A 24,430-nucleotide genomic window follows, 5' to 3' on the forward strand; every position below is an offset into this window, starting at 1 on the left:
TGACAGAGAGAGAGACAGCGAGAGAGGGAATACAAGCAGAGGGAGTGGGAGAGGAAGAAGCAGGCTCCCAGTGGAGGAGCCTGATGCGGGGCTCGATCCCAGAACGCCGGGATCACGCCCTGAGCCAAAGGCAGACGCTTAACAACTGAGCCACCCAGGTGCCCCAAGAATGCTAATTTTTGATGAAGATCATTAACATTTATTTTGGCTATTACTCTCCAAATTCACAAAAGGAGATAAGTTGTCAGTCCTCAGGGTTCCATGTCCTAACTCTACATGCTTGACTGCAGCAAGAACAAGACCCTATCGAAAGCAGCAGGAGCCTAGTTTCAGCTTTCAGAGCTCCTGATCTATATTAGGCAGTGATGTCTGAAGAAATAATGCTCTCCCTTATATTTTCAAAGTGCTTTTTTAAAAAATCACTATTCACATTTTTTGGAGGTAGGTCAAAAATGTCCTCTTGTTCCACATGAGGAAACTGAGGCACAGTGAGCATAGGTGACTTGTGGCAGGATACACAGAAAATCGTGGTGGGAGGAGGATTAAAACTGAGATTAAGTGGCTAACAGGTGGCGTGCGTATATATGTATGTGAAAATAGATTACCGCCGGGCAGCTTGGTGTAGAAAACCTACCGTGATTATTTTGTGTGAATAAAGCTCACTTCACAGACTGGGGAGCAGGAAGACAGGATGGGCCTCTGACGTATCTGATTGAAAGCTTCACAGCAGTCAAGCAACCACAGAGCCCTTACAGGACTAAACTCAGGTCAGCTAATTCCCCAAAATCACCATTTCTTTTCTCTTTTAACTGCTAGTCTCCTACATTAGCTTAGTCAAAGTAGAATCGTGCTTAGAGGTCATTTAATATAAAAATATAAGCCATCTGAATCCTGTAAAATCAATAGATCTTATTGATATACTCATGGTTGATGCTAAGAAATGGGGAGGGTGAGTAGAGAGAAAATGGAATACAGAGAATTATTAACATTTTAAGATGTGCATTTATCTTTGTAAAGTATTATTTCCTGGCAGCTATCTTTGTGCTTAGCAGGTCTGACTTTTAGATTAAAAATAGAAAATGTCACCAATCATGTCCTCATAACCACCCCCTTGCCCTGCCTCTGTCCAACTCGGCTTCTGATCTGGGGATTGCAGACGTAAAACAGAAAATACTCTTCCTCTTTTAAGAAACTAAGTCTTTAAAAAAACTAAGTCTTTAAAAATGGGAACTTCGCCCAACCTCCTATGTTTCTCTGCTTAAAAAAATAACATTTGGCATATAAGCTAATCCTGACAGAGCAAGGAGAGGTGCTCTAAGCATGTGGGTGGCCGTGTCCTCACGTCCTCTAAAGTGAATATAAGAAACAGGTTTATATGTGCAGGGCTCTGAAACAGTCTCACTTGTAGGAGGCCCTTAACCAGAAGAACAGAAATGAGACCTTAATTTTCATAACCTCCAAATTCTACCACTAAAAAAAATTTCATTGCAATGCTTATGCCACTGAGACAGGATTTTAATTCCCCCTCGCCAGTTCTTTCTGTAAATGACCCACCTCTGAACTCCGGTTTCCCCGCACGAGCTGGCAGGCGCAACAGCAAGCAAGTTAACACGCAAAACAAAACCCTCACTTGTAGAAGTTGTTTCCAAATATAAAAAATCCTCGTACTCCTGAGTTTCTCGGCCTTTCCTAGCTTCGAGGATGCCTTTGTCGCCAACAGCTCCTGTGCTCACATTTATTCAGAGTTTTCGTCATCAGTATTGAGGTATCTAGATTCTCCATGCTTCAAGACAAAAAAATCTTCGGTCTTAAGTCCGTGTCTTCCTAGAGCCTCACTCAGCTTCACTGGGGGCTCCAAGTAATGCTGGCAAAGGGCAGACGGGGGGGAAAATGGAAAAGGATTAACCATGCATGTATTTGGAGGGTATTTCGAGTTAAGAGTTGAAACTAAAATAACCAACATATGCCAACTTAACGTCCTTTTCATTCAAGCATTAGCAAATGAGTCAATCACAGCTTCTAATAGAGTCATTAATTAAGCCAACAGAAATACCCTACTTACCTCTCCAGCTATCACGACTGTCAAATGTGGTGCCAACTTAGACCAAACATCACTAGACTGCGTGAAACCTGATCAGTTTCACCACGTGAAATTCCCATCTAAATGGAATCAGTACCAAAGTCAGTATTACAGAATGAGATGTTACCAAGATCTTCGAAGAATGTAGCAGCTTAGGTTCTAAGAGTGTGTATGTGTCAGCAAATGCTGGAGAAAAGATTTCTGGCTCATAGAAATTTACCCTCGAACCACCAGCCAAGTATCAACACTACAGTCTGAGGAGGACGCGGAGAACAGAGCTAAGACAAGTAGAACTTCTTCATTTCCCTTTGTTTCCTGGTTCTTCTTTTCTCAGAAAAGCCGTGAAGTGCAGAAGTATAAAGCACAAATAAAAATCCATCTCTGAGCCCATCGACATGATGGGTCTGCCTCTGCCCATCAGGCAGCAGCTGTCCCCGCAGCGCCCGTCTGGAGTAGCCAGCGCACTGCTACTAAGAGAACAATATGGGAGTGATAAGAAATGGATAAGATGATGTTATCAGAGTTGTTAACACGATGTGGAGAGAAAAAGGGGGAGGGGTGATAAGTGTGGTAGATGGAGGTTTCATTTTAAATACCACAGGCTAAGAGATCGTCTATGACAAGGCAGCGTTTTAGCCAAGACCTGGGAGAGGATAGCACCAGGCGGACAGGAGTCAGATGGAGTCGGGGCATAAAGGTCATTGCCCTTCAGAGTGTTGAGAACAGACAGGAAGGGGCAGAGTGGAAACAGTCCAAGTAGTGAAAAGTAGTCCAAATGTGAAATATTCTGGGGGTGCGCCTGGCTGGCTCAGTTCGTAGAGTGTGTGACTCTCTCGATCTTTGGGCCATGGGTTAAAGCCCCATGTTGGGAGCAGAGATGACTTACATATTCTGAAGTTTGAGCTGACTGACTGCATGCAGGGTAAACAGGGTGGGGGACAGGAGAGAGAGAAGTCAGGTTTTGACCTGAGTAGCTAGAACCATTTTCTGAGATATAAAAGCAACAAGTTGGAGGGAAGATCAGAATGCAAGTCTTTGGTACCCAGTGGACATCCAAGTGGAGATGTCGAGCAGGCAGCCGGATGTAAAAACATGGATTATGGGGGAAACTTGGGAGTGAAAGGTAGAGTGGACCGCTGGCCAGAAGACTGAAGAGAGCCCCAATCAAGGGAGTGACCCACTAGAGAAGAGGCCCACAGGCGGGGTCAAAGGGCACTCACTGCTTAGGGGATGGTGACCACAAAGGGAGTAAGACACACAGGCTGGCTAAGAGCTACTGGCCACACAGATCCTTTCACCTCCATCGCTAGCTTCTGGATCATATAGGAACTTGCTAATATATCCCCAAGAAAGTGTAACTTTAACAACCTAAGTCAAAATTGTCGCCTTGCAAAATTATGTTAGGATAAGAGATTTGAAAATGAAATTCTTTCCCACTGAAAAATAATTTGCTTGTTAAGTCTCACCCCCCACAGACACACACCCCAGTGCCCTACAAGTCTTGGCCAACACCACACTTACACAATCACCCTACACTGTTTCTTTGCTCATCAGTCACTTTAGTAATAGGCTCTAATTTAGTGTGGGTTTCGATGTTGCGTATCTGAGTTTCTTCATAGGTCAGTTGTTGGCTGCTTCAGCCATCGAGAAGGTAGCCCTAGAAGGCGGCCAGAAAGCCTCCTGAGTGACTGGTAGCAGTCTGACTGTGCAGACACCTCAGTCCCACAAGGGAGGTCAGAATGCCCCACAGCCAAACAGCAAGTACGGATCCAGCAAGACAGCGGATGAGCGCTAAGAGTGACGGCGCAGAGGAAGCGCCCAGCACTCTGGCTCCGTTAAGGGCTAGGCAACCAGCCCAGACAGCTCTGCAGTTCCCGTCCAAAGCGTCGCTGTTCTACAGTCTACTCCCACGGGAGATACTCAGAATGAAGACCCTAGTCTCTTCAAAAGGTAACCCTATCCTCTGTGATGCCGGAAATCAAAAACTCACCAGTTTTGGTGGAAACTAAGTTTTAGTGCTTAAATACATCATACAGGAAACTCATAATTGCTGAGATAAAGTAGATGTTGCTATATATACAATTTGTAAGTGTTGCAGGCTCAGGCCATCCTCAGTCCGCTTGTATTACCGGAAGTAGCTGTTAGAGCTGCCTTCGTGCAAATCACTTCAAAGTGTTTACTCACAGGGTAAATATCCAAAAATTCTGTCGTCTTTATAATTTAACAAACTCCTAGAGGTCCCGTTTATGCATCTAATGTCAAAGCATGAGCACATTTTAATTTGCTAAGACTTACTGAGTTGTTACAGGTTTCACTAAGAAATAAAGGTGGAGGTTAGATTCGTAACAGGAAAAATTCTTGGGAGACTGGATCACACAGTAACTCCTGAATGTGGAGGTTTCGATCCTCTCATCTTCCCCATTGCAGGAAAGTAACTGGGAAGATAGTCATGCTCTTAAGTTAAAAATCTAGGAGTCATCCTCGATTCTTCTCCGAACAGGCTTAGTGAAATAGCAGGACTTCATCTAAGTCTCTGTGTAGGTCACACACGGAACATACACACGTGTCCCTAGATCTGCATACGTGGAACCTACATACACGAGCTACATACACGGAGAGAGAAACTGCCACCGAGTGGCACGGTACGCCTCAGGATACCGGTACCCCACTTCCCCTCACGGACACACGTACTTCCCTCTCATTGATCCCCCTGCCCCGGGGTCATTCATTCATTCACTCCATCCCCCACTCCCCCACCCCCCCCCATAGCGTGGTTCAGGGGGGTGGGAATTGGGACGGGACAGGAGGGGATGGGCAGGCAGTGTCCTAGGTAGCTGTGAACAGGCTACAACTTAGGGAGAGGGCAGGCCAGCAACAGCGCAGAGGGAGTGCCTGGAACAGCCTGAAAACACGGTTCCCACAGCGCAGCCCTGGGGTGTGGAAGAGGCCACACACAGCAAAGCAGAAGATGCCAAGTTCAACCATCCATTTCTAAATCTTGTTAGGGTAGGACCCGGATCCAGAAAAGGAGAAAGTGGGGTTTTTTTGCTGTCCCTCTCCTTGATTCCAGAACCCTGGTTAATAGAGTTCTAGGATTCACCTACCTTACCGAAATAAATCAGCTCTTCTGTGTTCGTCTAGGAATAAAACCACCACTTATCCCAAACCTGGCACACAGCACTCAGTCACTATTCACTGGATGAACATATTCCTAAAAAGTTCCAGGCTGTCCAGCCTCAGGTCTGCCATTGCCCTCCGAGTCCCATCCATACTCTGGCTGAACTAATTCCTCACTATTCCCCTTTTGCTTGCTGCCTCCGATCCTGTGCTCTGCCCCCTTCCTCCTCTTGAAATGCATTCTCACAGCGAAGTTCAGATGTCCCCTCTTCCAGGAAGCCCTCCCTTCCTGATCCCTCCAAATCAGTAACAGTCCGTGACTCGTGAGACCACTTTGTCCCACAGTGAAGCACTTCTTTCCACCCGTTTTAGAGTTATGGACACCCCTTACATCTTCTGCTCGAACAAAAGCCCCTTGAGGGGAAGACATGATGGCTCATTTTTTCCATTTTCTAAGACCACACACATTTGGTTCTATAAATGCATGCTTCACTTACAGAAATAAGCCAAAAGCACAGCATGTAATGAGGGTTTTTTTCACTGTATATAAATACCGTTTTACTAATGTGATCGATCCCCTAATGCATGTGAGGCTATGCAGGCCTGATTCCAGTCCGGCCTCTGCGCACACCGCAGGGGCTGCTGATGCTGGCATCCTCTCCGGTCAAGCACATAAGCAGAGTGATGTTTGTCATGATCAAACTCACCTCATTGGCTAAGGCGAAAGTTCCCCAGTGAATTGCCACTGATTTCTTTGTCTGGACGTCAATGTGAATCCTTACAGCTTCTTCTGGGTCCACATGCTGGTATTTCATAAACCACCTGATAAAACAGCAATTTATTAGTTCTGGTCTTTGAAACACACACTATATTCTAATTACTGCTTCATTTAATCAACCTCTAAAGGTTCTGCACAGGAGTAGGACAGGCAAAACCATCTCTTTTTTGAGTCCACTTTTCTGCTGCAAAAATCTTATGCAAACTGCTCCAGAACAGCTGAGTCTCGAGCAAAGCTCCCCTTGGCAAGAAGTTGTTTCCTGAGTGTTTGATTTTACTGACCATTTATTCTGAAGGTCTTACTCTTACTTTAAAAAGTAGATACTTTGCAATCTTGGTATGAATCAAAGAAACTAACGGGTCGGGAACTAGAAGCCAAAAGCACGATTCAGGAGAACCTGAATAACTTACTGAAACCATTTTTTTTTTTTTTAACTTGCTAAAGCAAAAAGCAAACAAAAATTAGTGTAGGATATTTAAAGACTGGGAGCCAAAAAAAAAAAAAAATTGCTCTTCAAGGATTTTATTTAAACACCACACAACCGAATAGTGAGGTGTAGGATTTAGCAAGAGGGAGGGTACCTGAGGGGGACTACGGTAGGGAGAGAGTGTGCAAACAGTGCAAGGCCGCCCAATGCCTACGGAGCAGGGCTCAGGCGGGGGCCTGCGTGTGCACTCCAGCTCGACCCGATGCTGGGGGTGCGGAGCTCAGGTCTGCTACTCAGAGCTCTGCTGCCGCCCAGGCTCGTGGACCTGGACTCAACACAGGTACTTCTGCGGTTCACAGAACACATCAGGGAAACGTTCCTGCGTCTGCAACGGCTACAAGGTTATTGACTGGTAGGAGCTGCCGGGCCCCCGGGAGCCTAGAAACAAAGCCACTGTGTTCTACTCAACAGCGGATTAGAGAAGCACTGTTCTGTCTCCCGACACTCGGAATCCAGGGCAAGATGCAAATAGTTTTTGGTGTTTCTATTGATTTTTTTTTTTAAACTCCTACAGCCAATCAGAGGGATGGACGTACTCCTTTCCACCTTCAAGTCTATCTGAAGTAAATGTAAAATTTTTATTTTGGTGTGAAAGTTACAATAAAAACTTAACATCCTGGGGCGCTTGGCTGGCTCAGTCAGTGGAACACGCAACTCTCTTGGGGACAGGAGTTCAAGCCCCACGTCGGGTATAGAGCTTACTAAAAAACAAAAAAACAAAACAAAAAACAACAAGAACAACAAAATGCATAAACGAAACTTCCAAACCAGCTTGGACAGAATATCTGGTGACCGGAGATCCCCCACAGGGATACTACTGAAAGCTGTGTGGGTGTAATCATCGTACACTTCCAGAGTACTCTGCAGTACTCAGAGCACAAACACTCTGAATTTCTGTTGATAACCTTATTTCCAAAACTGTTAGTACTGACCAGAGAAATGGATTACACAGCAGAGGCTGCCACAGTCTAATTCTCTCAGAGCGATACTGTGCTCCTGGCCTTCTCCCAGCTGAGGAGCAAGACAGCTGCCATGCAAGCAGAAAGGGAATTCTGTGAGGGATTTTGTGTCGTTAATCCGTACACGTTATACCATCACGTACACAGGATCTTTATGCAGGAAACATTTTCATAATTACAAATAAGGTATTCTAATATATTAAGAACAGACATTAAGTAAAGATCAATACTGTATGAAACTGATTTGTAAACAGGTTGGCTGATGTTTTTTTTGAGAGATTTCATTAGAACTAAGTGGAAAAGTGAAGTTCAAAGACTTCTGATTCATAATGATTTTTAAAAATAAGGTAGAAGTATCTAGCCCCTTAAAGAAGGAAAAAAAAGGGAGAAATAAGCATTAATAAAGACAGTGTATGGTTTTAGTGAACTTTAAAAGTTAATATAACAACATCAGAAACTAATGATCAGATTTGCTCAATTCATTTTTGACTTAGTGTTTTTCCTGCTTGTAGGATTGCTGAAATTAAATGCCATCCTACATACAATTCTGTATCTGTGCATGTACTTTAGGAAATAAAACTTTTTTTTTTTTTTACTATTAGTGTTTATTTTAACTGGTACCTGTCACCCAGAGTTAGCAGAACTCAAACTGAATTCTCTGAAATCACTTCTCTTTTCCTTAGACAGGCGATGGGAAGGAAAGCACAGGCAGGGCCGGGTCTCCTGGGTCTCCAGTGCCAGTGTGACCTTGAACCGCTGACTGTGGGCGAGGCGTGAACACCAGGAACATAGTGCTGACACGAGACCAGTGCAAGGGACTCACTGCTAGGATTCCTTGCTTGTTCTCTGCCCAACACAGGGGAGCTACAGGACTGGGGACGGGGGCTCGCCAGACACGGAGTGAAAGGTGGTTATGCAGTGGGTCCCCCACGTGAAGAACAAGAGTTGGCTTTGCTTACTGGCTGATCGGTTTAGCCTGAGTCAGACGGTACTTGAACTTGTAGCTAGGTTGTGGCAATTCTTTAAACCCTGGCCCAGCTTTCTTGGTGATATAATCTCTGATTCGGAGTCATTATTTCATGGATATGACGGACTGAAATACTTTACGAGAAATGTAATGGAATCTGACTCACCACCCCCAATAACAAAAGTCCACCATTAAAATCACAAAGGATATCCCAAATTATCACCAACTGGGAACTCCTTTAGAGTTCAGGCCCCTTATTACGAGCAGGGCTGCCTTCTCGGGAAGTCTACACACCTTGGTGCATACGCTCCGATGGGAATAGCTGCAAGGTCAAAAGGTCCAAACCTTTTTCCAATCTCTTCGAAAGCCGGACAATAGCCAGTGTCTCCTGCGAAAAAGAACCGACTCCAGGGCCCCAAGACAGACCAGCTGCCCCACAGAACCTTGTTGTCGTCCATGAGAGTCCTTTTACACCAGTGCTGGGAAGGGGTAAAGACAAAGGTGACCTTATCATGTCCAGGGACACAGTTCTCCTCCCACCAGTCCAGCTCGATCACGTTCTCACAGCCACACTTCTGCATCCAGTCAAGGAGACCGAGAGGCACGAACCATCTCAACTCCTGACCGAATCGCTCATTCAGAGCGATGACGGAATTGTAGTCCAGGTGGTCGTAGTGGTTGTGGCTGATAAGGACAGCGTCTATCGGGGGCAGTTCGCTCACGGTGCACGGGGGACGACGGAACCGCTTTGGACCCACGTGCTGCGACGGTGAAGCGCGAGAGCTGAAGACGGGGTCGGTGAGGAATATGAGCTCGTCCATCTCCACCATCACCGTGGCGTGTCCCAGCCACGTGACCCTCAGCCCGGCCTCCCTCACTCCAGCCTCCTCAGGGTCATCGATAAAATACGGCTTCAGCACCGGGAGCTCTTTATCAAGTTCCTATGCATTGAAAGAGAGGAAGAAAAGCAGCCGTTGGAGGGGGGAAAAGGTGTGTCAGAACATATTTTGACATAAAATACAGAGAAAGGCCTATCTGGGGAGAACTGACCTCATTCAGTAAATGTGCTATTTTTGCTTTTCTCTCAAAAATGCATACTTCTTTCTGAATCTGACTCCACAATCATGACAGTACAAGGTCTTAGTCCCAAATGCAGTAGACAAAGGGAAAGTTAAATTGGCCACTTTGAGCACTGCTGAATTTATTAACCTTTTGAAAAGCTCTCCTCTTGTAAGTGCTAGAAGAATTGGCCAAGCCGGTCACCCTGCCATCGTCCTTCCTGCACGTGGCTGGTGCATTTGCTGCAAAAAACGGTCTCAGAAGCAGGTCAGCCCCTAGTCAAGAAACCTTACAGCCATTTCTTGGCAGATCTTGTATCTCAGATATGAACCTGACTTTCTGAGCACACACAGCTCAAAGTGGAGCTCAGTGCTGATCCCCGGGCGACCCCTGCCCCCCGCCAGCACAACGGGCTCTCCTCATTCCTCACCCTAAGCCTTTCCACCACCGAACAAGCCACGGCAAAACGTGGCCCCAGGCTATGAGAAGGCGATTGCTTTGGGGGGTAAACTGATGTAAAAACGCTAATAACAACACAACAGAAGTATTAATTCCTTTCGTTAGTCTACATTTTCTCCTTGGATTAAGTGAGAACGAGAAGTGGCTCTGTTTTTGGGTCACAGTCGCGGCTCTCATAAAATCGTTTTCTGAATTGCGCTTTGGCGTTAGGCTCTACCGCTGTGTCGAGGTAGGGAGATGCTTCGTGAAGCTGGCCGGCCGTGTGCGGGACGGACGTGTTGAGGACTTGGTATTCCTCCTCCTTCCCCAGCTTCTCACCCACCCCAGAAACATTTCTCTCAAGCCTCAGGAACAGGAAAAGCTCTTCTCCAGAGCAACTGGCTTTATTCGTGTGACTGCCCCTGGGAAAACTTACCAGTTTACGCTTCGCTCTGTGCTGGGCCCAGGAAGCTGGGGTAAAGCTCCTTCCTGCGCTGCGGGACCCGACAGCACACATTTCTCCACTACCTTTAATCCTGGCTTTGCTTCTCTACCCTAAGAGTTCCTCTGCTCTACCGTGTTCATCAATCTGATTTTTTACTCCTGCATCTATTTTTCTAAGTTGCTGCACATCAGTTCTGAAAAGAGGCTGGTACTGGATAATCAAGGCAAATACAAGACACGCTACAGCCCAGTGAGAAGGAACGAAGAGCCCAGCCACCAAAGGCATCGTGGACACAGTAAGCTGTGTGAGCTGCTGCGGAACGGATGAGAAGTTCACGATGCGGAGGCAAGGAAGGAGGTCATCCCAGGTGGAGAAGATGCCCAAGCAAAGGCACAGAGCCAAACAGGAGCGTGGCACTTGGGGGCAGGGGACAATCTATGAAGGTTCAGAACACAGAGCCTTGAATGCCATAGTCCGCCCAGAGACAGGAGGCATCTTAAAAAGGGGAAGGCGGTGCCTGGGTGGCTTAGCTGGTTAAGCATCGAACTCGATTTCGGCTCAGGTCATGATCTCAGGGTTGTGAGATCAAGCCCAGCATCTGGCTCAGTGCTCAGCGGGGAGCCTGCTTGAGATTCTCTCCCTCTGCCCCTCCCCCACTCGTGTGTGTACACTCGAATCAAAAAAAAAAAAAAAGACACCCCAATTTAGGTTTAGCAAAGACACTTTTAGAGTGCAAATGATGACCTGAATGTGTCACAACAGCTGCCGTGACAGACGAAGACCGAACGACGGAGACAACAGTGAGACAGGCCAGAGAGGGACCGTGGGGAGATGCCGGTGGAAGAGAGCCAAGGGGTCACAGATGGCGTGACTGGGAGAAGGGCCGCAACGGAGGGGGAGCAGGAGCAGCAGAGGTGGAGGACGACAGAGACGCCTCTTAGCCACTCTACTCCTTAGTTTCCTCATCTGCAAAATTAGTACAATTGTACCTACGCTTCACTGCTGTGGGGACCGTATCCGGGGCGGCTAGCACGCCGCACTCTCTAAGTATTCCAGACGGGAAAGAAACCACAGCCCCAGCAACCAGTCAGGCACCCACTGGACGTTTTTTACCAGTTTCCTTTCTCATAGTCACTAATCTAGTTAAGATCCTAGGTGCTATCCACACGTTCAAGTCTTCCCTGATGCTCGGCTGTCAAACTCAATCCATACACAAGAGCCACCTCGACAACAGTCTGCTTACACTGGAAGTCCCTCCCTCACCGGAACATCTTTACAGACTCTACTGATGGACAAAACCCGACTCCCCGCCTCGGCCCGGGAGGAAGCCCGCCGCTGGACCCCCCGAATCTTCCCTTCCAGCTGTGTTTCACCCCACGCCTGCAGACCGGGTCCCGCCTACACGGGGGCCGCTTGAGAGCCCTGCACAGTACTGATCCCACTTCTCAGGCTAAAATGCCTTCTCTCTAATCCCTGGGAGACCTTAAGCTAACTACGTACCCTTCACGGGGCCAACACAGAGTCTCCACAGACAGGGACAATCACTCCAACCGCTCGACTTCCACGCCCCTCTGTTCACGCACCACCTGTGCATGTTGTGCCCAAACCCTGGCTGAACGTACGCAGGATGTCATCTCCTGTCTCACTCGACTTGGAATCAGCCACAGCGCCCGTGCATGGGGCAGCGAGAACAATCACGTGCTCGGTAAAACTTGCTGGATGGAACGAGTGTGAATTTTCCAAATCAGTTCTCAAAGTTGGTAGTTAGGTTTACTGAACAGTAACAGATGTCGCATGGTACCTTTTTCAACAATGAAGGACGAGAGAGGGGAGGAATTAAATAATGTTTAATCTGGTACCACCCGTCACACTGCAGGCAGCTCCTAGTAACTACGTCCATCTCCAGAGGAGAGAACAGTGATGGCGCACACGAGGTCACCCAGCTGCCCTTCACACATACTGCCTCCTACCACTGCCTCATTATCTCATTTAATACATGTTTTTCCAAAAAACAAGTAACAGCCCCAAGGACCTGACAGGGGACAATAAGAGATGGATCAACAAGGATACGAGGAAACTTTTGGAGGACAGCAAATGGACCTTATCCTGATGGTGGTGATCATTTCATGGGTATATGAATAAGTCAAAACTCATCAAATTATGTTTTTTTGAACATGTGGAGCTTGGACTATGTTCTTAAAACCATTTAAAAAATCGTAAGCACCATCATGTTCAAACAGTGCATCAAAATATCTGTAACAAAATTCCCTGAAAATGGCTGCACTTTTTTTGCTCTAAGTTGAAAAGTCACTCGAAGTTCACGATCTCGCATTACCTGCACACTACTGGGAGCTAACAAAACCCACAGCAGAGCGCCTCTGGCAGCCTCCGCCTGCTCTCCAATCAAGGGATTAACAGGTAAAGCCAAGAAGCCAGTCACCACAGACCACAGACTGTAGGATCCTTTTTATATGAAATGTCCACAAGGGGCAAGTCCGCAGAGACAGAAGATAGACTAGTGATTTCCAGGGGCTGCAGGAGGGAAGGGAACTGGGGGCTGATGACGAGGACGTGGGGTTTCCTGGGGGGGGGGGGGGGGTAATACAAATGTATCAGACGTGGGAACGGATGCACAACTCTGAGTGTACTGAAAACCACTGAACTGCACACTTAAAACAGGTCAACCTAGAGTATGTGGATTATAGCTCAACAAAACTATTTTTAAAAAAGGCCAAGTACTGACAAGAGATCTGAACTAAGCACTCACCCCTTCATGCTTCCTTCTGCATGCCGTGTTGTTTCTAAGCCCATCACAAAAGAGCACCTCATTTTAAAAGAATCTGATCGCTAGCACCACTATCCCATAAAACTCAAAGAAACAGAATCTACAACCGAGATTCCAAAAAAAGCAAAATAACTTTGTCCTTTTGATCTGCATCACCAGAGTCTGAAAGGGCATGTAGAGGGGCACCTGGCCGGCTCCTTCAGTGGAGTTCACGACTCGATCTTGGGGTCCTAAGTTCAAGCCCCATGTTGGGTAAAGAGATTACTTTAAAAAATAAAATCTTTAAAAAAAATAAAATTTTTAAAAAGCACATAGATTGGGGATAGAGAAATTCCTGTTTATTTGAAGAAACCAAGCCCTCCCTTGACATTTTCTTTACTAGATCAGGACTTTCCTTGGCTGGCCTTCCTCTTTTAAAGCTGCAAATGGGAAAATCCCTGGGCCCATAATTAACCGGGACACTAGTCAATGTTTACTTTTCTTAGAGAAAGGGAAAAATCCTAACGTTCATTCAGCAACTATTCTTTGCCAGATGCTGGAAGTGGGTTCTGTCATCTTACACTGTGAAGCAGATGTCACCACCATTTTACAGATACCCAGACCAAGGGCAAGGGGTCACTAAGAAACTGGCCCGAGTCACACAGCAAATGCGTGCTCCATCAGTGGAATCGAGGGCTTCCTGGCTCTAAAGACCCTATCTTTTCATTAAACCATCATTTTCCCCATGGCACAAATTTCATTCATTAACATTAAAACAATGAAACCCATGTTCCTATTAATACACTTATTATTTTTAAGAGTATGTGTATGCAGGAGACAGAAGAGAAAGACTTGATGCAAATCTGATAAAATCATGTTTAAAAAAAAAATCACCTTTCAAGACTTGAGTTAAGGGGCGCCTGGGTGACTCAGTCATTAAGTGTCTGCCTTTGGTTCGGGTCATGATTCTGGGATCCTGGGACTGAGCCCCTCATTGGGCTCCCTGATCGGCGAGCCTGCCTCTCCCTCTGCTTGCTGCTCCCCCTGCTGTGTGCTCTCTGTCAAATAAATAAAAATCTTTAAAAAATAATAATAAAGACTTGAGTGAAACCTTTTCTTCCAACTGAAAGTATGTTTTTACCAAGGACACTCATAGCTATACTTTGCAACTCAGATTTAAATAAAGACTATTTTTCAAATTTATTTTGACGATACCATGTTAACACTGAATAGAGACTGAGCTGTTACCAAAATACCTCCAGTGCAATTATTAATGCTAATGTTTTATATTTTTGCCATGCTACCTGTATTAGGAGTACCAGATCCATCAAAATGGCTTAATATTTTTAAACTTTTCCTTGATTATAAAAGAAAATACCCTTCATAAAATATTTGCAAAATACAGGAAAATATAAAGAGTGGCCATCCATCACATCAGTCTGCAGAGATTATAGCCACTGTTAACATTATGCTGTCTTTCGTCACAGCCCTACTTCTAGACATGGTTAAGATCATACGGTATTCATACTAAGAGAATGAGAGAGAGAGAGAGTGTGAGCAGGGAGGGGGAGGAGGAGAGAGAATCTTAAGCAGGCTCCACACACAGCACAGAGCCCGACCCTGAGATCATGACCTGAGCCGAAATCAAGAGTCGGACACTTAACCAACTGAGCCACCCGGCACCCCTTTCATCTTTTTTAAAAGAATTTCATATTGTGACTTTTTCATCTACCCCTTAAAACTCTGAGACACATACTGAAATATTGAAAAATGAAGCAAACGGGGGCACGTGGGTGGCTCAGTCAGTTAAGCATCCACCTTCGGCTCAGGTCATGATCTCAGGGTCCTGAGATCGAGGCCTGCGTTAGACTTCCCTGCTCAGTGGGGAGTCTGCATGTCCCGCTCCCTCTGCCCCTTCCCCTGCTCGTGCTCTCTCTCAAATAGATAAATAAAATCTTAAAATTCTAAAATAAAAATGAAACAAATAGATTGAGGAAATCTTGTCAGAATGTAAAAAAAGAAAAAACAATGAAATACAGGAAAAACTGAAAATTACAGAGGACCAATCCAGGTGATCCGAAATATAACTGGCAGTTGTTTTAGAAACTGAAAGGATGAGGAAAGGAAATTTTCGAATACTCGAGAAAATTTCCTAGAACTGGAGGAAACAGATTTTCCACATCTAAAGGGGCCCACCAAGCATCGAGCATGACCAATAAATAAAACACATCATGGGGGAAATTTCAGAAAAGAGAGGATCCTCAAAGGTTCTACAGAGGAAATACAGGTCACACGAAGGATCAAGAACAGCACTGAACTTCTCCACAACAATATCAAAAAGAAGGTCATGAAGGTAATACTTTGAAATTCTGAGAGAAAACGTTTCCAAACAACAGTTCTATAACCACACTACCAGTAAGAATGAGAAATAGAAACGAGGTTCCGATCCAGGATGACTGTAGGAAGACCCCAAACTTACTCCTCTGGGGCCGCACCAAATCTACGTCTATTTCTAGAGCAATTCCTCCTAAAGAAGAACTGAGAGCGGACCCAACAGCTTCTGCACAATAGATGACAGACCACACCGAGGACAGCAAGAGAGAGGGAGACACGGTCATGAAGGGAACTCCCACCCCGGACACCGTGAACTGCAGTGGGGAGGGATGGTCCTGAGGGACGGGGGCACATCTGACCACCCTGGGGCACAGAAGAAAACCTGATGTTTAGAAGGACAACTAGAGCGTGGCTGGGTGGCTCAGTTGGTTAAGCGTCTGCCTTCGGCTCAGGTCATGATCTCAGGGTCCTGGGATCAAGCCCCAAATCGGGCTGCCCATTCAGCGGGGAGTCTGCTTCTCCCTCTCCCTCTGCTCCCCAGCGCTTGTGTGCTTCTCTCTCTCTCCCCCTCTCTCTCTCTCAGATAAATCAAATAAATAAACAAATAAATAAATAAACGGACAACTAGAATTTAGAGGAGCCAGTCCTTAACTACCCCAGCCAAACGGTGGCAGAACTCCTGAATGCCTGGGGTGCAAGGGGTTACAAGCAGCCTGGTTTACGTTCACCCTCCACCTTGACAGCACAGATGGGAACAGCTTCTGGGCACTGCAGCCAGCTGACTGCCTTGGTCAGCACCAGGTCCCTAGCTCACGCCAGCCCCAGATGCCCTGGGGCACAGGGAAAAAGAAAAAAATAGTTTAAAAGAGCAACTAGAATACAGAGGAGCCAGCCCTAGAACCTGTCAAACGGCAGGAGAGCTGCTGGAACTCTCCCTGGGACAGAGGGGCTGCCCAGCACCACAGTTTGTGTTCCCCCTTAACAGCGTGGACGGGAGCAGGGTCTGGGCTCCCAAGCCAGCCGACCGCCTCAGTGCGCCCTGGGCCCCGTCCCCTGCCAGCCCCAGCTGTGGCACCAATGCGGCCCCAGTGCAACCTGCACTGCCACACACCTGTAAGGGCTCGCTCACTACCGCTGCAGCCCAGTGCCAAACCGTGGAAACGCCAAACCCACGCAGCTTTGGCTCTGGACGGCTTGAGAGACCACTCCTAGCATCGAGCACTCCCGGTCCTCCTGGATTATGCCTGCTTCGAGTCCAGCTGCCCCACCAATATGCCCCCCTGCACAGAGCTCCCCAGAAACCCCTGGTCCATGCCCATCTTCGTTCCAGGTAGCGCACCCTGCACAGAGCACCCAACAACCCCATCCCATCCCTCCTCGGTTTCGGCCAGCCCACCAAGGCACTCCTTGTGCAGAGCACCCTGAGACACCCCAGCTTTGGAGCTAGTAGCCCTACGAGGGGACCCCCAGCACCAAGCACCCTAGACACTTCAGCCTGCACCCACTTCAGTTTCAGCTGTCCTGCCAGGATGCCCTCTGTGCAGAGAACCCTGGGATCCCCCCAGCTTGCACCCATTTCAGCTTCAGCTATCCTGCCGAGGAACCTTCTGTGCCAAGAGCCCTGGCACCACTCCAGCCATCTCATCTCACCAGGGCAGCCCCAGCACAGAGTGCCCCAGGACCCCCAGCCCATGCCAGTCACATCTCCCCAGCCAGCCAAAGTCACCAGACACATAGTCTACACAGAGAACAACCATATAAATACCATTCCTTCAAATTTAGAAGTAGCTATTCTGCCTAATTCCTAGATACAAACACAGAAAGTCAAGCAAAATGGTGAGACACGGGAATGAAATGTATGTTCAGATAAAACTTCAGAAAAAGATCTGAATGAAACAGATAAGCAATATGCGTGAGAAAGACTTTGAATAATGATGGTAAAGATGTTCACTGAACTAGGGAGAAGAGTGGAAGAACTCAACGAGAACTTCACCGAACAGAAAATGTAAAACCAAAATCATTCCAAGCTAAAGAATACAATAAATGAAATGAAAAACACACCAGAGGAAATCAAGAGCAGATTAGCAGATGTAGAACAATGGATCAATAACCTGGAAGACAAGGTAATGGAAAGATCCAAGCTGAAAAGCAAAAGAAAAAAGAATTTTTTAAAAATGAGGATAGGTTAATGAGGTTGTCACTTGGACATCAGGCAAATAAACATTCACCTACTAGGGGTTCCAGAAGGAGAAGAGAGAACAAGGGGCAGAGAACTTATTTAAAGAAGGAAAGGCTGAAAACCTCCTTAACCTGGGGAAGAAAATAGACATCCAAGTTCAGGAAGCACAGAGAATTCCAAAAGAAATAAGCCCAAGGAGGACCACAACACATGATTAAAATGTCAAAGTTTAGAGAAGAATTTTTAAAACAGCAAGACAAAAGTGAAAATTTACAGAAAAGAAAAACCTCATAAGGCTACCAGCTGATTTCACAGCAAAAACTGTGCAGGTCAGAGGGAGTGGCATGACATATTCAGAGCGAAAAGGAGAAAACCCACAACCCAAAATACTCTATCCAGCACGGTTATCAGTTAGAATGTAAAGAGAGATGAAGAGTTAAAGTAGTCCATCACCACTAAGTGCTAAAAGGACTTCTTTAAGTGGAAAAGAAAAGGCCATAATTAGATGTAAGAAAACTATGAATAAGAAGATGTAAAACAGGACGACGTAAACATAAAACACTGGAGGGGGTGAAAAGGAAGTTCTTGTAGAGTGTGGTCTAACTGAAGCGACCACCACTTAATAGAGACCACTCCATGCTTAGGATGCTATAGGTGATCCTCCGGTCAACCACAAACCCAAAACTGATACAAAACATGAGAAAGAAAGGCATGCATCACACTACAGAAAATAACTAGGCACAAGAACATGAGGAGAAGAAACGAACTACAAAAACAACCAGAAAACAATGAACAAAATGGCAATAAGTACATACACCAAGCAATAATTGCTTTAAAAGTAAATGGTCTAAATGTCCCAATCAAAAGACAGGGTGACAGAACAGATAAAAAAAAAACAAGACCCACCTATATGCTGCCTACTAGAGACTCACTTCAGACCTAGACAGTAACAGACTGAAAGTGAAACGTTGGGAAAAGACTTTTGATACAAATGGATGTGGGGGGAAAAAAGGAGTAGCAATATTTATATCAGACAAAACAGAATTTAAAAGAAAGATTGTAACAACCACATTACTTAATAATTAAGAAGTCAATCCAACAAGAGGATATACCACTCATAGATCCCTGTGCACCCAACACTGGAGGCAACTACATAAAACAAATATTAACAGACATATGAGAGAAATTGACAGTAATACCATAATAGTACGGGACTTTCACGTACCATTTACATGAATAAATAGACGATCCAGAGGAAAATCAATAAGGAAACGGTGTCTCTGAATGGCACATTAGACTGGATAGATGTAAAGAGATATACATACAGAACATTCCATCCCAAAACAATATACATTCTTCTCGAGTGTACACAGAACATTCTTCAGGACAGGTCACCTTAGGTCACAAAAACGAGTCTCAAAACATTTAAGAAGACAGAAATGCTATTATGCATCTTTTCCAATCATGACAATATGTAACTGGAAATCAAACCAGGAAAACAAATACTGGATAAAACACAAACACACGGAGGCTAAAGAACATTCTACTGAACAGCCTATGGGTCCACGAAGAACTCGAAGAGGAACTTAAATATTAAATACATGGTGACAAATGAAAATGAAAATAACAGTCCAAAATCTTTGGGACACAAAGGAAATAGTTTTAATAAGGACATTTATGGCAATACAGGACTATCTCAAGAAACAAGAAGAATCTCAAACAATCTAACCTTACACCCAGAGGAACTAGAAAAGACCAAACAAAACCCAAGTTAGTAGAGGGGAGGAAATAATAAAGATCAGAATGTAAATAAATTAAATAGAGACAAAAAAATAAAAAAGATAATGAAAACCAAGAGGTGGTCCTTTGAAAACAAAATTGACAAACCTTCAGCCAGAATTGTTAAGACAAAGAGAACACAAATGAGACACAAAAGAGGAGAAGTAACAACATGTAAATAAAAGGATTATGAAGAGACTACTACAAAGAATAATATGCTGATAAACTGGACAACCTAGAAGAAATGGACAAATTCCTAGAAACATATAATCTAAAACTTAATCAGAAAGCAATAGAAAATCTGAACAGACCAATTACAGGTAACACAATTGAATCGGTAATCAAAAAACTCCCAACAAACAGAAGTCCAGGACCATACGGCTTCACACATGAATTCTACCAAACATTTAAGAAAGAGTTAACATCTATTTCTTTTAAAGATTTTATTTATTTGAGAGAAAAAAAAAAAAGTGAGAGCGATCACAGAGGGAGAAGGAGAAGCAGACTCGCCGCTGAGTGAGCAAACAGCCCAATGCAGGGCTAGATTCCAGGACCCCGGGATCATGACTTAAGCCAAACGCGGCCACTTAACTGACTGAGCCACCCGGGCACCCTAATTTTACTCACACTACTGCAAAAATAGAAGAGGAAGAAAAGTTTCCAAAACTGTTTTATGAGGCCAGCATTTCCCTGATACCAAAACAAAAGATACCACAAAAAAAGAAAACTACAGGCCAATATTCCTGATGAAAATAAACATAAAAATCCTCAACAAAATTTTAGCAAAACACATTCAACAATACATTAAAAAGATTATTCACCATAATCAAGTGGGATTTATACCTGGGATGCAAGGATGGTTCAATATCCTCAATCAACGTGATATACCGCATCAACACAATGAAGGATGAAAATCAAATGATCATTTCAATAGATGTAGAAAAAGCATTTGATAAAATTCAACATCCAATCATGATAAAAAGTCTCAACAAACTGGGTTTAGATGGAACACATCAACACCATTATAGGGCCAAATATGATGAACCCACAGCTAACATCACACTCAATGGCGAAAAACTGAGAGCTTTTACTCTAAGATCAGGAACAAGGCAAAGATGTCCACTCTTACCACTTTTATTCAACACAGTGCTAGAAGTCCTCACAACAGCAACCAGAGAAGAAAAAGAAAAGGCATTCAAATTGGTAAGAAGTAAAACTTTCACTATTTGCAGATGACATGATACTATATATGGAAAACCGTAAAGACGCCATCAAAAAACTATTACAACTAATGAATGAATTCAGTAAAGTTACAGGATACAAAATTGATATGCAGAAACCTGTTGTTTCTATATTAATAACAAAATAGAGAAATTAAGAAAACAATTCCATGGGGCGCCTGGGTGGCACAGCGGTTAGGCATCTGCCTTCGGCTCAGGGCGTGATCCCGGCGTTATGGGATCGAGCCCCACATCAGGCTCCTCCACTATGAGCCTGCTTCTTCCTCTTCCGCTCCCCCTGCTTGTGTTCCCTCTCTCGCTGGCTGTCTCTATCTCTGTCAAATAAATAAAATCTTTAAAAAAAAAAAAAAAAGAAAAGAAAACAATTCCATTTACAGTTGCATCAAAGAGACTTAAAAAACCTAGGAATAAATTGAAAATTATAAAACACTGATGAAAGAAACTGAAGATGATACAAATGGAAACATATTCCACGCTCATGACTCAGAACTAATGTTGAAATTTCCGTACTACCCAAACCATCAATGCAATCCCTATCAAAATACCAATATTTTTCACAAAACTAAAATAATCCTAGAATTTATATGGGACCACAAAAGACCCCAAGTAGCCAAGGCAATCTTGAGAAAGAAGGACAAAGCTCGTATCACAGTCCCAGATTTCAAGGTAGACTGCAAAGCTGTAGTAATCAAAACAGTGTGGTACTGGCACCAACACAGACACACAGATCAACAGAACAGAATACAGAGCCCAGAAATAAACCCACATTTACACAGTCCATTAGCCTGTGACAAAGGAGGCAGGAATACAAAATGTGGGAAAGAAAGTCTCTTCAACAAACGGTGTTGGGGAAACTGGACAGCTACATGCAAAAAAATGAAACTGGGCCACTTTCTTATACCATACACAAAAATAAATTCAAAATGGATTAAAGATCTAAATATGAGACCTGAAGCCCACAGAACTCCTAGAAGAAAACACAGGTAGTCATCTCTTGGACATCTGCCTTAGCAACATTTTTCTAGATGTGTCTCCTCAGGGGAAAGAAAAGCAAAAATAAACTATTGGGACTAATCCAAAATAAAAAGCTTTTACACAGTGAAGGAAACCACAAACAAAATGAAAAGGCAACCTATTGAATGGGAAAGAAAAGATATTTGCAAACGATACATCTGATAAAGGGTTAATACCCAAAATTTATATAAAGTACTTATACAACTCAACACCAAGAAAAAAAAAATCCAATTAAATGAGCAGAGGGCCTGAACAGATGTTTTTCCAAAGACATACAGATGCCAGCATGAAAAGACGCTCAACATAATGACCAGGGAAATGCAAATCAAACTACAAGATATCACCTTACACCTGTCAGGATGGTTATAATGAAAAAGACAAACGCTGGCAACGATGTGGAAAAAAGAGAACCCTCGTACACTGTTGATGGCAATGGAAATTAGGGCAGCCACTGTGGAAAACAGTATGGAGGGTGTTTAAAAAATGAAAAACAGAAATATCATACAATCCAGTAATTCCTCTATTGAGTATTTACAAGAAAATGAAAACACGAATGTGAAAAGATAAATGCACCCCTATGTTCACTGCAGCTTTATTTATAACAGCCAAGATATGGAAGCAACCCAAGTGTTCACTGATAAATGAATGGATAAAGAAAACATAGTATATACACAATGGACTAATAATCAGCCTTAAAAAGGAATGAGATCTTGCCATTTATGACAACAGGGATGGACCTAGAGAGTATTATGCGAAGGGAAATAAGTCAGACACAGAAAGACAAATATCACGTGTTGTTTTTTTTTTAGATTCTACATATAAGGAAAAGAATAAACAAAAAGGAGAAACAGACCCATAAATACAGAGAACAAACTGATGGTTGCCAGAAGGGAGGGGGTTGGGAGGATGAGCAAAATGGGTGCAGGGGAGTGGGGGGTGCAGGGGAGAGGGAGGTACAGGCTTCCAGCTACGGAACGAGTAGGTCACAGGACTAAACGGTGCAGTGTAGGGAAGATGGCCAGTGGGACGTGGTACGGTAAGAGCACCGTACGGGGACCGATGGGAGCTACACTTGTGGGGAGCACAGCATAACACAGAAGTTGTCAAATCACAGTGTTGCACACCTGAAACGTAACATTGCGGGGCAACTACAATAAAAAAAAAAAATGGCAAAAAAAGTAATAATAATAAAGACATTTCAGAAAGCAAGTTCTCAAAACACTGACTTTCCAAGTACCCGTCCCTCAGGAAGCTGATTAGGAGTATGCGCCACCATAGGGGTGCCTGGGTGGCACAGCGGTTAAGCGTCTGCCTTCGGCTCAGGGCGTGATCCTGGCGTTATGAGATCGAGCCCCACATCAGGCTCCTCTGCTATGAGCCTGCTTCTTCCTCTCCCACTCTCCCTGCTTGTGTTCCCTCTCTCGCTGGCTGTCTCTCTGTCAAATAAATAAATAAAATCTTTAAAAAAAAAAAAAAAAAAAGGAGTATGCGCCACCAAAACGAGAACACAGGCAAGAAAGAGGAACAAGTGGGGTGCGGGACACAGACCAGCACTGCGGAAGCCAAGGGGCCCAGCGTGGTGGTGAAGGGAGACTCCAGAACGGAAGTGTGCAGGGAAACAGGGGGCTGTCGGCCCAGAAAGAACCCGGTGCTGAGAGACCAGCTTAGAGTGTCTCCTCAGGAAAGCCATGGGGGGTGGGGGGGAGGGGACAGGGATGATTAGTCCAAATACATACGAAGTTCCTAAGCAGGTGAAAACGGAGGTACCGCTAAGCTCAGGGGGGAAAGCATATAAGGAGACATGGCCCCGGTACGGTGCTTGGTTGTCAGCAAAAAACAGGGACAGACGCAGAGCAGAGCAGGCAGCGAAGGGGGAGGTCGAGCAGACCCACGCGGGAGAGGTGGGGAGCGGCGCGGAGCTAACGCTGACGGCGAGCATGAAGGAACACAGAAACACCACATGGTTCGTGCTGGGATCCAAACAGTGAAATTCATAGAATCAAAAAGTGGAGGGGCGCCTGGGTGGCACAGCGGTTAAGCGTCTGCCTTCGGCTCAGGGCGTGATCCTGGCGTTACGGGATCGAGCCCCACATCGGGCTCCTCCGCTATGAGCCTGCTTCTTCCTCTCCCTCTCCCCCTGCTTGTGCTCCCTCTCTCGCTGGCTGTCTCTATCTCTGTCGAATAAATAAATAAAATCTTAAAAAAAAAAAAAAAAAAGCGGAATGATGGTTGCCAGGGGCTGGGCACTAGGGAAGTGGGCAGTTTCTAGCACCAGGCCTAGGTTCCAGTCAAGTGGGATGAGGACGCCCTAGAGCCACGTGACACACCATGCCTACAGTCACACTTAAAATTCCAGACGGTGTGGACATTAAGGAGGGCACGTGATGTGATGAGCACGGAGTATTACACCGACCTCCACCTGTGAAACCAATAATGCATGTTAATTAATTGAATTTAAATTTTTAAAAAGTTTAAAAAAAAATTCCAAAGGGTAGATCTCATGTTAAATGTCCTTCCTGCAATCAAATTAAAAGAAATGAAGATGAAGGTAAGCTCCCAAGGCAACCACTCAGAGGTCTGCAAGCTGTTGCCTCCAGAGAACGGGACTGGTGACAGGGGCTGGTTAGAGGACGGGGATTTGGTATTTGTCTGATGAACCTTTCAGCACTATGACTTCTTAAAAAACTGTGTACGTGTATTTTTTTATAAAGATAAAAAAGCAACCTGTTAGCATACTCTAGCAAAGATATAATTGTTTTTCACTTTTTCAAGGGGCACCACTCTATTCT

General features: G+C 44.9%; 1 protein-coding gene across 4 annotated transcripts in view; it reads right to left on the reverse strand.

Moving 5' to 3' along the window:
- Positions 1–1,494: 1,494 nt before the first annotated feature.
- NAPEPLD (N-acyl phosphatidylethanolamine phospholipase D) overlaps positions 1,495–24,430 on the reverse strand; it is a 75,675-nt gene continuing 52,739 nt past the window's right edge. For all 4 annotated transcript variants that reach the window (XM_087861159.1, XM_045793415.2, XM_045793416.2 and 1 more), the window contains exons 3-5: positions 8,683–9,329; positions 5,905–6,019; positions 1,495–1,864 (exon numbers count right to left, since the gene is read on the reverse strand). In XM_087861159.1, coding sequence (XP_087717285.1) covers positions 1,736–1,864; positions 5,905–6,019; positions 8,683–9,329 — 891 coding nt within the window. In that variant the 3' untranslated portion in view covers positions 1,495–1,735. The remainder of the gene's footprint in view (positions 1,865–5,904; positions 6,020–8,682; positions 9,330–24,430) is intronic.

This window comes from Ursus americanus, chromosome 3, assembly GCF_024610735.1.
Source record: "Ursus americanus isolate L20-20 chromosome 3, mUrsAme1.1.p, whole genome shotgun sequence".
In the NCBI taxonomy this organism is placed as follows: Eukaryota; Metazoa; Chordata; class Mammalia; order Carnivora; family Ursidae; genus Ursus; species Ursus americanus.